Source organism: Physeter macrocephalus, chromosome 4 (genome assembly GCF_002837175.3).
Source record: "Physeter macrocephalus isolate SW-GA chromosome 4, ASM283717v5, whole genome shotgun sequence".
Lineage (NCBI taxonomy): Eukaryota > Metazoa > Chordata > Mammalia > Artiodactyla > Physeteridae > Physeter > Physeter macrocephalus.
Genome location: NC_041217.1, coordinates 38,008,267 through 38,024,401, shown reverse-complemented (window position 1 = coordinate 38,024,401; position 16,135 = coordinate 38,008,267). Strand labels below are relative to the sequence as shown.

At 35.1% G+C, this 16,135-nt stretch overlaps 1 protein-coding gene across 4 annotated transcripts in view; it reads left to right on the top strand.

Annotated features, from left to right (window-relative positions):
• CD55 (CD55 molecule (Cromer blood group)) overlaps positions 1-16,135 on the top strand; it is a 69,383-nt gene that overhangs the window by 12,826 nt on the left and 40,422 nt on the right. Inside the window, exons 7-11 of one of the 4 annotated variants that reach the window (XM_024133821.2) lie at positions 340-1,176; positions 4,720-4,740; positions 9,773-9,845; positions 11,883-11,982; positions 12,864-13,278. In XM_024133821.2, the coding sequence (XP_023989589.1) occupies positions 340-1,176; positions 4,720-4,740; positions 9,773-9,845; positions 11,883-11,982; positions 12,864-12,878 (1,046 nt within the window). In that variant the 3' untranslated portion in view covers positions 12,879-13,278. Of the gene's footprint in view, positions 1-339; positions 1,177-4,719; positions 5,614-9,772; positions 9,846-11,882; positions 11,983-12,863; positions 13,279-16,135 lie in introns of those variants that run through there. The other 3 variants (XM_024133822.3, XM_055084112.1, XM_024133820.3) reach the window with 3 other exon arrangements.

Below are 16,135 nucleotides of genomic sequence, written 5' to 3'. Positions count from 1 at the left end.
TTTATGAGAAAAACCATCTTTATTTGGGTGTGTCACAGAATGAGATCACTCCAACTCTGACTTTGGTTTCCTTTTCCACATAGAAAACAGTTTTACGAACCTCAACACTACTTGGGTGTAAATTCACTTTAGTTGCCTAAAGGTATAATTTATTTCAAAGCAAAGACAATATAGCATTTTAGTTCTTTGGGAAATACATGAGAATACTTGGTTTCCTAAAAATCATATTTAGTTGTTTGTGGGGAAAGAGAAGAGTCATAGAGCAAACAGTTGGTTCCTAAATTTTAACTTGGACAGCATTATTTAGCTAATTTTTTAAATAACATTTTTCCTCCACAGAAACTTTTCAAATTTACAAACTCACACCAGCAGTTCAGAAACCCACCAGAGTACATGTTCCAGCTACCAAAGCCCCATCATCTCCTCAGAAATCCACCACTGTAAATGTTTCAGGTACAGAAGCCCCACCAACTTTTCAGAAACCCAGCACTGTAAAAGTTTCAGTTACAGAAGCCCCACCAACTTTTCAGAAACCCACCACTGTAAAAGTTTCAGCTACAGAAGCCCCACCAACTCCTCAGAAACCCACCACTGTAAAAGTTTCAGCTACAGAAGCCCCACCAACTCCTCAGAAACCCACCACTGTAAAAGTTTCAGCTACAGAAGCCCCACCAACTCCTCAGAAACCCACCACTGTAAAAGTTTCAGCTACAGAAGCCCCACCAACTCCTCAGAAACCCACCACTGTAAAAGTTTCAGCTACAGAAGCCCCACCACCTCCTCAGAAACCCACCACTGTAAATGTTCCAGCTACAGAAGTCTCATCAGCTCCTCAGAAACCTTCCACAGCAAATGATTCAGCCACAGTAGCCCCAAATTCCCCCATATCAAACACTGTCTCTACAGCAGCTCAGAATCCCATCATGGCAAATGCTTCTGCATCACAGGCCACACCAACAACCCAAAGATTCACCAAGGCAAAATCTTCACTTACACAGAATCTTAGAGCAACACAAAAGTCCACTGCTGTACATACCCCAGTGACCAAGAGTCTCCATGCAACACAAAGATTGACCTCTGCTCATGTTACAGCAACAAGGAGTCCAGCTGTTCCCAGGACAACCGCACATTTTCATGCAACAAGCACACCTAAAGGAGGAGGAAGCTCTCCTTCAGGTCAGTTGACTACTCTGTTCAGGTTTCCAAGTATGGATTTTATGGGCTATGGTGGAAATTTCAAATTGATTGGGATTATAAAATTAAATAGTCTCTGGTTTATTGTAGGCAGAGTTTCTTCATACTGATGTTCTGACTTTCTTCAGAGGCAGACTTGGATTGTGCTAGGGCACACCTTTAAGAAAGAAACATTTTGCAGTAATACAGAAAAATGTTGTGGCTCCATAAAAGCAATGCTAAATTAAGGTCGATGAAGAAATTCTGTTTTTTATGTTAGCTTTAAGGAGTCACTAAATTCCTCAAGACCCCTCAAAGAACCAAATACGTATAATCCTTAAGGTTTATTTCTGGGTCTGATTCATTGACAGAGACCCATCCCTCAAGCATGCTAAAGGAACTCTCCAGATTCCCTAGAGTTGCTAATTTGGTAAAGCACCTTAATAGTATCTTCTAAGTAATTAAAAACAGAGTTCTTTGAAATAGTTCATATTAACTCTTTAAATGACAGTTTTCATTAAAGCAGAGTAAAATATGCTGTAGATTTCAGAAAAACTTGTTGAGTGTATGAAACCCCTCTTACTAATTAATGCTGTTTCAGACCACCCGGATGTCTTCTTGTTTTACAACTTGCTTAATGTATAGCTAATATTAATAGACATTCTTGTTCTCTAATAGAGATATGTGTTTTTTGTTTGTTTTTATTTAGTTTTTTGGAAAATCTCAATAGGACTGAGCCAAGAGATAATTTTTTAAATTATTTTAATTTTTCATTGACGTCAACACACAGAAAACCGTGTAAAATATACATATAAGTCTTAATAACTTTTCTAAAGCAAATATTGGTATAACCACCACATATGTCAAGAAATAGAGCATCAGCAGCCCCTCACTTTCCAGATGCCCTGTTGATTCTGAGCTCTATTCTCTGACTTCTCCAACCAGTGAGACTGTGGCTTTCTGCTCCCTGCACCAAGTGGCCTAGGGATTTCCCCCTGCTGCATCCATGTAAATCTCACTCCCTGCAGCTTACCCCCTTGCCTGAGCTCTTCAGCTTTGATTAGTTTCTGTCTGAGTTAGTTTGCTCTTCCATGCCTTCAAATCATTGTTATTGTTGTTTTTTTAATATTTTGTCCAGATTTCATAATTGCCATGCTCAAGTTCATTTGGCCATTACCCAGAATCTTTAAGAACTTAAAACATTACAGGTATTGTTGTTGAAATTTCCTTTGTATGTTTCTTTATTCCTTTAGGTAAAAGGCCAAATACCCACAAATACACAAACTCTCACTCCATTTAGTTCCCCTCTTTAAAAGGGGAACTTCAATTCCTGCCTTCTTTCTTAAAAAAATTTTTATTGAAGTATAGTTGATTTACAATGTTGTGTTAATTTCTTCTGTACAGCAAAGTGACTCAGTTTTTTATATATATGTATATGTATATATACATATATATATGTATGTTTTTTCATATTTTTTTCCATTATGGTTTGTCACAGAACCTGCCTGCTTTTGATCACTCTTCAGTGGCATCAGATAGTTGTGTTTTTTAGAATCGTGTTTTATACATTATGACCATACTTTCATAATGATTTCATACATTTAATAATGGTTATCTTGAGGCCTATTTTGCCATTACCTGAATATTTTTAGGAACTTAAACATTACCGATCTTACTGTTAAAGTTTCCTTGCACATTTCCCTACTCCCATTTCTCTCGCTCTAAGGCAATCACTGCAAGCTTCCTCTCTGTGTTTTTATTCTTATGCTACATGTATGTCACCATAAGTAGTAAATATTATTGTTTTTATAAAATTTTTATTTTATGTTGGAGTATAGTTGATTTACAGTGTTGTGTTAGTTTCAGGTGTACAGCGAAGTGATTCAGTTATATATATACATATATCTATTCTTTTTCAGATTCTTTTCCCATATAGGTTATTATAGAGTACTGAGTAGAGTTCCCTGTGCTATACAGTAGGTCCTTGTTGATTATCTATTTTATATATAGTAGTGTGTATATGTTAATCCCAACTTCCTAATTTATCCCTCCCCCCAACCTTTCCCCTTTGGTAACTGTAAGTTTTATGTTCTAAGTCTGTGAGTTTGTTTCTGTTTTGTAAATAAGTTCATTTGTATCTGTTTTTTAGATTCCACATATAAGTGATATCATGCGATAGTTCCCTTTCTCTGTCTGATTTACTTCACTCAGTATGACAATCTCTAGGTTCATCCATATTGCTACAAATGGCATTATTGCATTCTTTTTTACGGCTGAGTAATATTCCATTATATATATGTACCACATCTTTATCCATCCATCTTTTGATGGACATTTAGGTTGCTTCCACATCTTGGCTGCAAATAGTGCTGCAGTGAACATTGGGTGCATGTATCTTTTCAAATTAGAGTTTTCCTCTTTTCTGGATCTATACCCAGGATTGCTGGATGATATGGTAACTCTGTTTTTAGTTTTTTAAGGAACCTCCATACTGTTCTCCATAGTGGCTGTACCAATTTACATTCCCATCAACAGTGTAGAAGGGTTCCCTTTTCTCCACACCCTCTCCAGCATTTATTGTTTGTAGATTTTTTGATGATGGCCATTCTGACTTGTGTGAGGTAATACCTCATTGTGCAAGCTTCCTCTTTGTTTTTGTTCTTATGCTACATGTACGTCACCATAAGTAGTACATATTATTGTTCTGTATATTTTTTATAATTTAAACAGTATGTTATATATTTCATTACCTAACTTGACTTTTTGCATTCAACATTGCTTTTGTGGCTTATATTGATATATTTAGATTCAGTTCATTAATTTTAACACATATGTGGTTACTGACTTCTTAAAATTTTATGGCATCTCTGGGCCTAAAAGTTTTAGGTTGAATACATCCAATTTTTAATAGGGCAAGGCAAAGAGAAACAAGTTTCACTTTATATAAATTTGTTATAGAGCTAACTTTTTTGAAATATTTTTTTCTGCAAGAATACAAGATAATTTAACAAATTTAACCTAAACCTAAGTCAATTATTATGATAAAAATGCAAACAATATTTGGGATCAAATTTCTCTCATATATAATTAATTTACCCTTTAAATATTATTTACTTTTTTTGCTCTTATTGAAAAAATAATAGTAGCTACTACTTACTGAGTGTGTTCCATAGTGTCATGTACCATGCACCTTCCATTTGTTAGTATTAATCCTTACAATAACCTTGACTTGCCATCAAGTCATACAACCAGATTTACATGGTGTTTGTTTCAGTATTCAATAACTCTTTATCATATTTTATGTTTATAATGTTGACTCTGTTTAATAGAGATAGCACTGCTATAAATGTTACTTGATTAAGTTAATAATGTATAATTGCTTTCATCAATTTATTTACAATTATTTCTTTTAGTTATGAAAATCTGAGTTACTTTTGAACTTTCAAGTACAGTTGTTGATAAATTTATATATTTGTTAAATTGCTAGCAAATCAATGACTTTAAAATATTTTTATTTTTGTAATTCTTTCCTTTTTTTTTCTTTAGTTGCTAGCATCATTGCATCGGGTAAGTGTGGCTCTCTGGCAGTTAACAGAACTTGTCCTCGCTTTCGGATGTGTAATCTATGTTCCTGGAAAATTACATTGTCTTTTAAATGTCTTAGGAATACTACTAAAATACAGTGTTTATGGGTGCCAAAGAGAAAACAGGTAAATGCATTTTATCGATGTGTTTTGTACTACCATCAGGTACTTGGTATGTTCCTAAGTATTCCCCACCATGTTCTTGTTCCAAGGTAATTTTAGGACAACTTCAAATCATTTGGCCAATTGATCAAGTATTATTGTGTGCCTGTTGTCTCAATACATCTCATTCTAGTGGCTAAAGAACCACAAGAGGAGAGAGTTATCAATACAGTTTCTATCCTCAAGTATTTTATAATTAATCATGAACTACTCCTTGACCATTTCTAGATGTCTGTCTTATCCCAAGTAAAACAAAGAGTCTTACCTTTGGTTATATCCTCTTTATTTTCCCTTCCCTGTCAATGGTTTAAAATTATCTTTAAAAAGTATTCTGTTGCTATAGGCATGAGGCCAAAAACATACCTGTGTTGCAGTTTTTTCTAGCATTTGGTCTAGTCCTTTTCTTGTTCGTAAATAAATTATTTGATGTTATCCATTAACAAGAAGATTAATAAACTCCTAAAGAAGATGGTAAAATAAATGTTTGTTAAGAAGCAATATAGCTAAATAGGCATATATTGATAAGTAATGTCTAATGGAAAATATTAAAAAGTGAATTTTTTGGTTTATGTGTTAATAAGCTGAAGTCTCCTATCTTATGCATGCATGAATTAGCCAAGGGACTATAAAACTGAAAGCAGGTACTTGTTTTATTATTTTCATTGTTATTTATTATAGTTTTTATATTTTAAATGAACCTCTTTTAAGCTGAAAGATTTATCTTGAAAGATTCCAACAGTTGGAATTCACTTTGTTCATTCTATATTTTAAATAAAAATAAATGTATTCTAAATGAAAATCTCATGATTTAATGATTTGATGACATTTTTAATAGATGAGCTTAAAAATTTAATAGGTGAGCTTTTTCTTACAAGCTCAGTGGCATTCAATGAAGGTTTGAGGTGCTTATTATTTTCTCTGAAATTCTTTAAGTGTATACTGTGTGTTTTCCCAGAAACCTTCCCTTAGGGTTAGTTTTAATTCCAACATGTGCTCAAAAATAAAGAGGAACTCCTTCCCTCTTATATCAGACATATGACAATATTTTTCTTTGGGATCCTATACTTAAAATATAAACCTGAAAATTATTGATATTTTTACTTCTTAAATGTATTCTGTGAATGAGGTCACTTTTCTCATTTTAAAGATAAACTCTATAGCAAGGAAATTGCTTTTATTGATTACACTGCAGTGCACATGAATGATACAAATGATATTAGAACTTTGCAAGTATTTAATAGTTTTCCTATTTAATTCTGCTAAGAAGTAAAGACTGACGACTCTTCCCAGAACTTTCTTATCTGCTATGTAAGTGAAGCCTGCATTTGGATTTTTAAAGCTATTCTCTGCTGGCTCTGTATCAGTGTTTTTCAAAAAAAAATTTTTTTCATTATTACCCTCTCCCCGTCAAGGAGCTTTTAAGGCATTTTTTCTTAATCATCCCTATGAAATATTAATACTACAGACGTAATATAAATCTATTTATGTACCGTATGCACATCTGTACTGTATACATAAAAAAGTGAGATTTTTTTTTTTTTTCCCCTCTAGGGATGATACCAACCCCATTGAGAATACATGCTCTATATAGTTGTGGGGTTTTTGTTTTTGTTTTTGTCAACAGTGTCATATAGAAGGAAGACTTGTGCTTTGAAGTCAGTCAGACCTTGGTTTCAATCCTCTTTTGGAATTTTTTTTTTCCATTTAGTAATAATTCAACCCAAGTGATTTACTTAATCTCTCTGACTCCCAGTTTTCTCATTTATGAGATGGCGATAATGATTCCTATTTAAAGTCTTGGAAGCTTAATGAGATAATGGATGTGAAAACTATTAGCATAGTGCTAAAAATTGAATAAATCCTAGCTTTAAGAATTCATTTTTATTTTATCACTATTTTCCTAAGATGGATTTCTGATAATTTTATCATTCTCTCTGGCCACACCAAATAATAAGAACAGTCCTTTATTAGAGCAATATTTGTGTGTTTGGTGTGTGACGAGGACTGTACTGAAATATGCCTATGTATTATTTCATTTACTTCTCACAACAATCCTATAACGTAGCTATGTCCCACTTTTTAGCTGAGAGAACTGTGGCTTTGCAAGATTCTTAACTTGCTCAAGGTCACACAGCTATTAGGCTCTTAAATAGACACAGATGACTAGCTTCTTCAGCACTAAATACTTGAAAGGATAGAAAAATTCTTCTCCTAGAGCTGCACAACTCAAATTTGACAATTAAGATAGTCCTGGGCTTCCCTGGTGGCGCAGTGGTTGAGAATCCGCCTGCCGATGCAGGGGACACGGGTTCGTGCCTTGGTCCGGGAAGATCCCACATGCCGCGGAGCGGCTGGGCCCGTGAGCCATGGCCGCTGAGCTTGCGCGTCCGGAGCCTGTGCTCCGCAACGGGAGGGGCCACAGCGGTGAGAGGCCCGCGTACCGCAAAAAAAAAAAAAAAAAAAAAAAAAAAAGATAGTCCTGATTCTTTACAAGTATTGCTCTTTTTCCCTCCATTGCTGAAATCCTATATTGTGACATTCATAAATCCCTTGTGGGAATTAATAGGTCAATTGGAGGAATATTAAAGAAAAAATTAGAGAATGCTCAGTGAAATATCTAAAATACTTTTTCTTTTAAATATCACATGCTTATTGACTTATATTTTTATGTTAAATAGGATTATAAGGAAGAACAAAACCTATTTATAGCTTTCTTAGTTTTTCATAGTATATAGACTGCATTTCCACTTTATGAGATGTATAAGTGAGACCTTTCGAAATGACTGGATGAATCCACATTTCTTCAGAAAAGGAGACAAGCCTCATTTGATAATACCACATCATGTAGTTAGGTTCTGACTTGGTTTGTTCGCTAATGGAGATGATACTCTATATATTAATGTAATACCCATCTAATACAAATTTTGTTTGAGTAATCTCAGGTATTTTTATTGAGAATATTGTGAACAGTTAAAATCATGCCCTGAACCAGGGGTTAGAAATAGGTTTTCTCTGGTGATAAACTGTTTGTCTTATTCATTTTCAGTCTCAGTTTTCTCATCTGCGAAAAGAATATCATGCAATACAATTTAATAAAAATTTACTGAACACTCTTTACTATTTACAAGTACCATGCCAGTTATTGGAGATAATGAGATAATAGGTGACAAACTGCCTTGCAGTGTTTTAAGTACTAGGTAAATAGAATTCTACATAATGGGGAATATTACTAAACTACTCCTTTTACTCCTTTTACATTTTCTAAAATTATGTAATTTTCCTACCTATGATCTCTTAATGAATAATTAAGAACATTGGAATCGTAATCATAATTTCATTTATAATTTTATAGTTTCATGTAGCCCAAGTTGTGTCAATCTTAAATTAACACTGATTCACCTTTGGGTGAATGTTAAGATCATTGCCTTTATACTTTAAAGTTTTCTTTGTTTCTAATTTGCAAAATAATACTCTCATTAATTATTAATTATTAATTATTGAGGAATCATTTATTTAGAATTATATTTCTCAATTTCTGTATTTTGCACTGGTTTTCTGTTAAAGTATCAACCTCCACACACACTTTCTTCCTGAATCACTTACATGTGTTGATCAGTGTTCTAAGAATATTCCTAACTTATGTCATCCAGACATTCTGGATCACTTTAAAATTTTCTATTTTCATTTATCATTCAAACTGAACATGGGATTTTTCTGCATCATTTGAAAATGGTAGGATTAATGGGAGGTGGTGAAAGGAAAAGAAACCCCAAATTTTTGAGGAGCCATGATTTATTTTATGAGTACAGTCTTTTCAAACTAATGCTATGGTGCTAAGGGATCAATTAAAGAAATTGATTGGGTAAAATAGGGTAAAACCTGTGGTGGAAACAGCTGTTTTTAAAATTATGTATCGACATGGCCATTCAGTTGTGCGACATCTGTAGTATTTTGCTGATTTGGAACCAGATACACTTGTTAGTCATATTACCTTCAGTTGCTTTTCTAGTGTCATCTATAATTTTCTTTGTAGTACAGATCAAAAGAGTAGAGTTCAAGGATTTGGAGAGTGGAGTGGGGAGGTAAAGTGAGACCCAAGGTGGTGAGGGGAAAGGGCAATGGGTGGTTTTAAGAAGAAAGTTTATGTGTAAAAGTCAATGTATAAAAGTGTTTTGCTGTTATTCAACTTATTTAACCAATTATTTTCTGTTGCTCAACTCAAAATAGTGCATTTAATCTTGAAGGTAAATATTAGTTTTCCTAAAAGAAATTTTATCTGCAACAGACTAAACACTGAAAAGCATTTCTATAGGCAAAGTATGTTTTACTCTCGGTGCTCAGATGATGATACCTTTCCTGTGATGGAGAAATACCTACATCTCTGTTACCTTTATGAACTAAGTAAATGTCCTTCCCATTAACCACATATGGACGATTCACCTTTCTGAGACTCAGTTTAATTATCTACAAAATGAGCGTGAACTCTAAGATGCCTTCTAGTGCTGAAATTATATAATACAGTCATCATATTTAAATCAATGATCAAATCATTTAAAATTAAGCATGGTGGGGTTGAAACACTTTAGAATCCTCTTAAACCTGTCAAATTTTATTTGAACATTGTGATAATTCATTCTAAATATTTCATCTTTCCTTGAAAGAAAACAGGATAAATAACATGCAGTTTTTACTGTCAGACTTGTGACATAAGCAAGCAAGCAAAATATAATTCATGTCTCCTATTTTTTCTTTAACTTGCCTCATAATCAATATGTTTGTCACTGTGAACTACTGTATATATAATTGTTCATGTTTCTATATTAACTGTCTTATCAAATTCTTTCCCTCTCAAGGATGTGTTGCTGGTATTATAATAATTGGTACCATAATTCTAGTCAAAATTTTCTGGGGCAGTGGAAAATCAGGGTGAGCAGAAATTCTGATGATTTTTAAAAATTTATTCTTAGCTTCTTTCCAGTAAAACTTGACACTATGCCAGTAGATAACTTTCTTAGCTTAACTGCGTTTTCTGATATGCTGTCTCTTTATTCCTTTTGTCTATGATTACTATCCTGGATGAACAGACTTTGTGTCTTAAAAATTTTTTAGATTTCTCAGTATATACGAGGACATTAAGTGATTTGAAAGCCAAAGTCTCATTGCCATCTATGTATCAACTCACCTTTTTCTCTACTCCGTACAATTTATGAGAGTATCTGTGCGTTGTACAGAAACGAAAAAATTTAGAAAGAGAAACTCTAACGTATTGTTAAATTGCCTGTGACTAGGCCTATTAATAAATTGCATTTATTAACAGATGCCAGTCTAGCCAAAATCAGCCCAGTGGTTAAGAGGGCAGGCTCTGGAACCTGACTGCTTGATTCCAATTCCGGGTCTACTATTTAAATGCCATGTGACTGTGAGCCCCTTAACCTCTCTATGCCTCAATTTTCTCGTTTGTAAAAATGGGGGAAATATAGTACCTACTTCGTGGGATTGTAGTATCTATTTCGTGGGATCCAATGAATTGCCGTCTGTAAAGAGGTTAGAACCTTACTTGTCACATGGTAAGCACTCAGGTGATAAAACAACAACACACAGAAAAAAAAGTCAGTATTTGAAACATCTGATCTGCATTGAATTTACATGTGTTTTTAAGTATAAAGTCATGGTTGGCTCTGATGTATCCTGTAGACAGAGCATTATTTGAATTGACTGTCTTCTGTTTTGTAGATTTTGTTGTTCAGAAAGCTAATTGTGGAATTCATATAAACTTGAATTCTTTCTGAAGTGCCCTAATACCTATTTTTTCATTACTTAATTAAGAACAACTGTATTTTAATGCTGTTGCTAAATGGCCTATTTCAATTCTTTGGATGATGTGAGGTGTCTATTTACCCTCCATGGCTCTTTCCCTTCTCTTTAAATTAACAATATTATTTAAGCCTATTATAACCTAAAGTATGTAAACGTTCTTTAAATCACTAAATGGTTCAGTCTTTTACTAAAAATATTTGACCATTAGGTCCTGGGTTGTTTTTTTTTTTTAATAGCTTTTACAGATATTTGTTTACTGCCAATAAAATATTCTAGATGCGATAAGAGCAAATGTAGTAAAATATAACTTTCTCTTCAGATTTTTCAGAAACTTGTAAAGAATGTGGTTTAGAGCCCAACATAAAAGAACAGAATTCTAAGTCATATAAAGTGAGTTAAGTTGGTACAGAAGTCTCAGCAAAACTACTCTAGAAAAAAGAATAAACCACCAATCTTCTATACTTCCTTACATTTGGTCCAGCTCTCCTTTTGAATTGGAGCATTATTAATTTACTTCTAAAACCATTGCTCTGGGACTTGGTAGATGAGGGGGGTGGAATGTGATGAGTTGGCTCCCTCTTGGCTCTCTCTTGGCTATCATTAGTTTCTTTAGATACTTTGGTAAAATAATAGACCATCTTATTTTTCATAGAATGAAAAGTGCTGAAATGTAGAAGGAAGGAATATTTGTTTTATATTTTATTGGGCTTTTGCAGTAAACCTAATTCTTCTATTTCTGACTCAGAGGAAATTCATGCAAAGCTCTAAGAAAGAATTTGCCTTTTTTAATGTGCACTTAAAAACACTCCACTTGCCTTATTTTGGAAGTATAAGATGTTGAGGATAAGAGCTAGCTTTATACATTCCTGGTTATTCTCTCAATTTCATACTGATTTAATTAAAATTTGATCTTAATGAGACAGGAGAAAGAGTTAATGCGTTTGAAGGTGTAATAATGTACCTTCACCTGGTGATACTTTGTGTTTGCCTATCAAAGGATTTATTTACGTCTTTTAGAAGTGTTGGATATATATGATAAATTTTAGTTTATGAAAATAATGTGATTGTAAGCAAATGCTGATACTGCTTTTTGAGTGAACTTAAACTTTTATAGTTCAATCAGTATTTTCCTTCTCTACTATTCAGCTCTTACTATACACATGAGAACCACAAAGCACTTAATGTTAAGTTTCATAATTTGACTGGTGATGCTACGGAAGTAAGACCTTCTATTAATTTACAACAGGTATATGGTTCAATAAAATCAATTTCTGTATCTTGGAAAATTTCCATTAACACAATTAGCTTGATATCTATCTGTGACTATTAAAGGACAATAGAGGCTTAAACCTCTGTTATTGTCAGAATTGTTTTTCTTCGTTGAACGAGTGACTAACACATTGAATCTTTCATTAATATGACGTGTCTTCAGTCTTCCACTCTTTAGCAGTATACTCATTATCTCATCCTGTGCTTTGTACTCAGTTTATTGAAATGATTGTATGCTCACAATGCTACAAATATCTGGAAAAAACAAAAGGTTGATACATTAGGGCTTACAAATAGGAATGCCTTCATTGTGACTACTTGCATCATGAGATGATTGGCCCATATTGTATTTGCTTCTCCGTCTTGCTTGGTGACTTTTAAAGTTTCCAGTGTTTAAGAAATATTAAATCTATTTTAACGTGTCTTTTCTAAGTCAAGTTTACCGATCTTCTCTGTTTTACATTGTTAGGCAAAATTATCACACAAAACTAACTTAATATGTATGTACCCATGAAACCTTCTAGGTGTCCTCTTTTGATTAAACTTTCTTCTATTCCAGGGAGTTTTCACTGACTTTTAATCTGAAAGTATCTTAGTTGAATCCAGCTTGGCCACTTAATCTCAAGAAACTAAAAACTCACGTGTCCTGTTTTAGTTGGTATTGCTATAGCTACTGAACTCTAAACTATGCTGGCTGAGGTTGTCCATGCTCTATAACTTACGAATTTTGCATTTGTTTTGCACCCCAAATTAACCAACTAATGCTTTTTCATGGTTTATCACATAGTAACTAAAAAATTAATGTTTATCACCAGTAAATAAAATTATTTTGATTTAAACTTTTTTTTTAACTTTTAGGACATATATGTATGACATTGACAGTTTTGCTTATGATGCTAGTAACCACTGGCTAACTGAGCCAAAGAAGAGTTGAGAAGAAAGTGCACGTGTACACAGAGTATTTCTAGTTTTGTAGAACTTTTTGGTGGAGTGGACACAGTATATGTGGTAGTGTTCTTCGTTTTGCGTGTTATCTTGTCTTTAAGATGCATAAGAATGTCCACGAAGCAAGGAAAAACGAATCTGTCCTGGAATCACATTCTCAGCACTCTTAAGACTCTTGAAAATAGAAGAACTCACAAGATTGAGAGTGATTACTTTCATAAAAGTGTGGGAAAGTGGAGAGATTTGTTGATACTTAGAATGTGAGCAAGAAGAAAAGGAAAAAAGTGAATGTTTTTTCACCAAATGTGTAATGTTATTTTTACTTACAAAGGACACAACAAATTAAAATCATTAATTGGATATTGAAAACAAATAAACCACTCTCTTCTAAGGAAAATTGCTCAAGAGTGATGAAACATTATAAAATAATCCTTCCTGACTAAAAGGCATTTTCATCTTTTCTTATTCCATTAAAATGAGTCTGAATCAGTTGGCAAAATTTTTTAAAGGAAAAACATGCTGATGACCCAAGAGTGTTGAGTTTCTTGGGTTGTTTGGTGACAAAGGAGGAATACAGAATGAAGGAATAATTCTTCCTTTGTCATATAAGTACAGATAGTGAATTAGCTCATTTGTCAGATACATCAGCTATAATTTTATTCTTAAGACAATTTTTAAAAAAAAAAAAACAGCCCCGTGAAAGGGTGAAAGGTGTCTTTATTGACTTAACGTCTTTAAAGGTCTCCAGAGATATTATAATATTAATATAAGAAAAGATTCTGTATTTCTGAAGTGAGACGTTCGTATTCAAATTGTAAATCTTATTCTTTTGTAATATTAAGCTTAATTTATATTTATTTATATTTTACATGTATACCAAAAAAGTTCAAGAAGATAGGTAAAGAAAAATTTGGGGCTTCCCTGGTGGCGCAGTGGTTGTGCATCCGCCTGCTGATGCAGGGGAACCGGGTTCGCGCCCCGGTCTGGGAAGATCCCACATGCCGCGGAGCGGCTGGGCCCGTGAGCCATGGCCGCTGGGCCTGCGCGTCCGGAGCCTGTGCTCCGCAACGGGAGAGGCCACAGCAGAGGGAGGCCCGCATACCAAAAAAAAAAAAAAAAATTTGTTTTCCCTAAATAGAAATAATTGATCACATTTTTGTCTCAGGTGGTATTTGACATTTATTTTCTTAAATGTAAATAATTTACTTATAAATAAGAGAGTCCCTTCCTGCCTTTCATAAGTAGTTTAGAATGCCGCCCTTTGGTTATCCTAGTGTGAATCATTTTCAGTTACTTTTTTTTTTTTTCCCTATAGAGATTTATTTTGACTTATTATTAAGGTTTTCCTGTTATTTGTCTTTTTTTTCTCTTTCCTGTTTTATTAATATGTATTTTATGAAATAGCACTTAGGAATACAACAGTATTGGGGCGGGTGTCCCCAGCCATTGCTAAAGCTGAATCCTTTACATTCTTTTTTTTTCTTTTTTTTTTTTTTAACATCTTTATTGGAGTATAACTGTTTTACAATAGTGTGTTAGTTTCTCCTTTACAACAAAGTGAATCAGTTATACATATACATATGTTCCCATATCTCTTCCCTCTTGCGTCTCCCTCCCTCCCACCCTCCCTATCCCACCCCTCTCATGGTCACAAAGCACAGAGGTGATCTCCCTGTGCTATGCGGCAGCTTCCCACTAGCTATCTAATTTACATTTGGTAGTGCATATATGTCCCTGCCACTCTCTCACTTCGTCACAGCTTACCCTTCCCCCTCCCCACGTCCTCAAGTCCATGCTCTAGTAGGTCTGTGTTTTATTCCCATCCTACCACTAATCTCTTCATGACATTTTTTTTCTTAGATTCCATATATATGTGTTAGCATACGGTATTTGTTTTTCTCCTTCTGACTTACTTCACTCTGTATGACAGACTCCAGGTCTATCCACCTCATTACAAATAACTCAGTTTCATTTCTTTTTATGGCTGAGTAATATTCCATTGTATATATGTGCCACATCTTCTTTATCCATTCATCTGTTGATGGACACTTAGGTTGCTTCCATGCCGTGACTGTCTTTAAATAAAAACCATTATTTCTCCTACTGGTTCCTTGGCTGCTGCTTCTGTTGTACAGATCTTCCTCAACTTACCATGGGGTTACGTCCCAGTAAACCCATGGTAAGTTGAAAATATCATAAATTGAAAATGCATTTAATACACCTGACGTGTCAAACATCACTGCTTAGCTTCACCTACATTCAGTGCACTCAGAACACCTAGGTTAGCCTATAGTTGGGCAAAATCATCTAATGCAAGGACTATTTTTTAATAAAGTGCTGACCATCTCGTGTAATTTATTGACTACTGTACTGACAAGCAGAGTGCTTGTCTGGGTCCGTGGTGGTTGCATCTATCCGCTGTCTCCTGGTGTGGTCGCGTGGCTGGTGGGGAGCTGGGGCTTTGCCACCCAGCATCAGGAGGAAGTGTCTTTCCCCATACGGTGGGCCCGAGGAAAGCTCAAAATTCAAAAGTCGAAGTAGTTTCTACTGAATGCGTATTGCTTTCGCATTACTGTAAAGTTAAAAAATCCTAAGTTGATTTTCTTACTCGTGAAAAGTATATTCAGTCACTCGGTAATACTGATTTCCGTTCAAGAACGCTATAGTCGAGTTGGAGAGAAAAGATGAACACACAGGAGGAGAGGCAAAGAATTTCCCCCTGAAAACTGGTTGGTATAGCGTGCTCTAGGATCTCAGAGGGAAAAGAATCAACAGAGGGTAGTCCTGGAGGGCTTTACGGAGGAGGTGGGAATTGAGCTTGTTCTTAGCGGATGGTTAGTATTGGAGCAGCTGGAGAGAACAGAGAGAGAGGGAAGGCGTTGAAGATGTGGAACAAGACGGATAAAGCGTGGAGGTGAGCAGAGAGCTGCGTGCTTGTCCCAGCCAATCCTGATGAACTCAAGTGATTAGTTCAGAACCGCTCCCGTGGGGGTGTCATCTCCATCCTCAAGGACCCCAGGAGTGGAGGCAGAGGACAGGTGGCGAGGAACGAGCGCAGCCCTGGGCCACGGGGAAGGTTCACCCACTGCACCCGGATGCCGAGGGGGAGGGGCTCCGAGGAGGGAGGGATGCTCAGGCGGGGACAGCGCTGCACAGATGCAGGGAATGGGGGGCGGGGCTGGGGG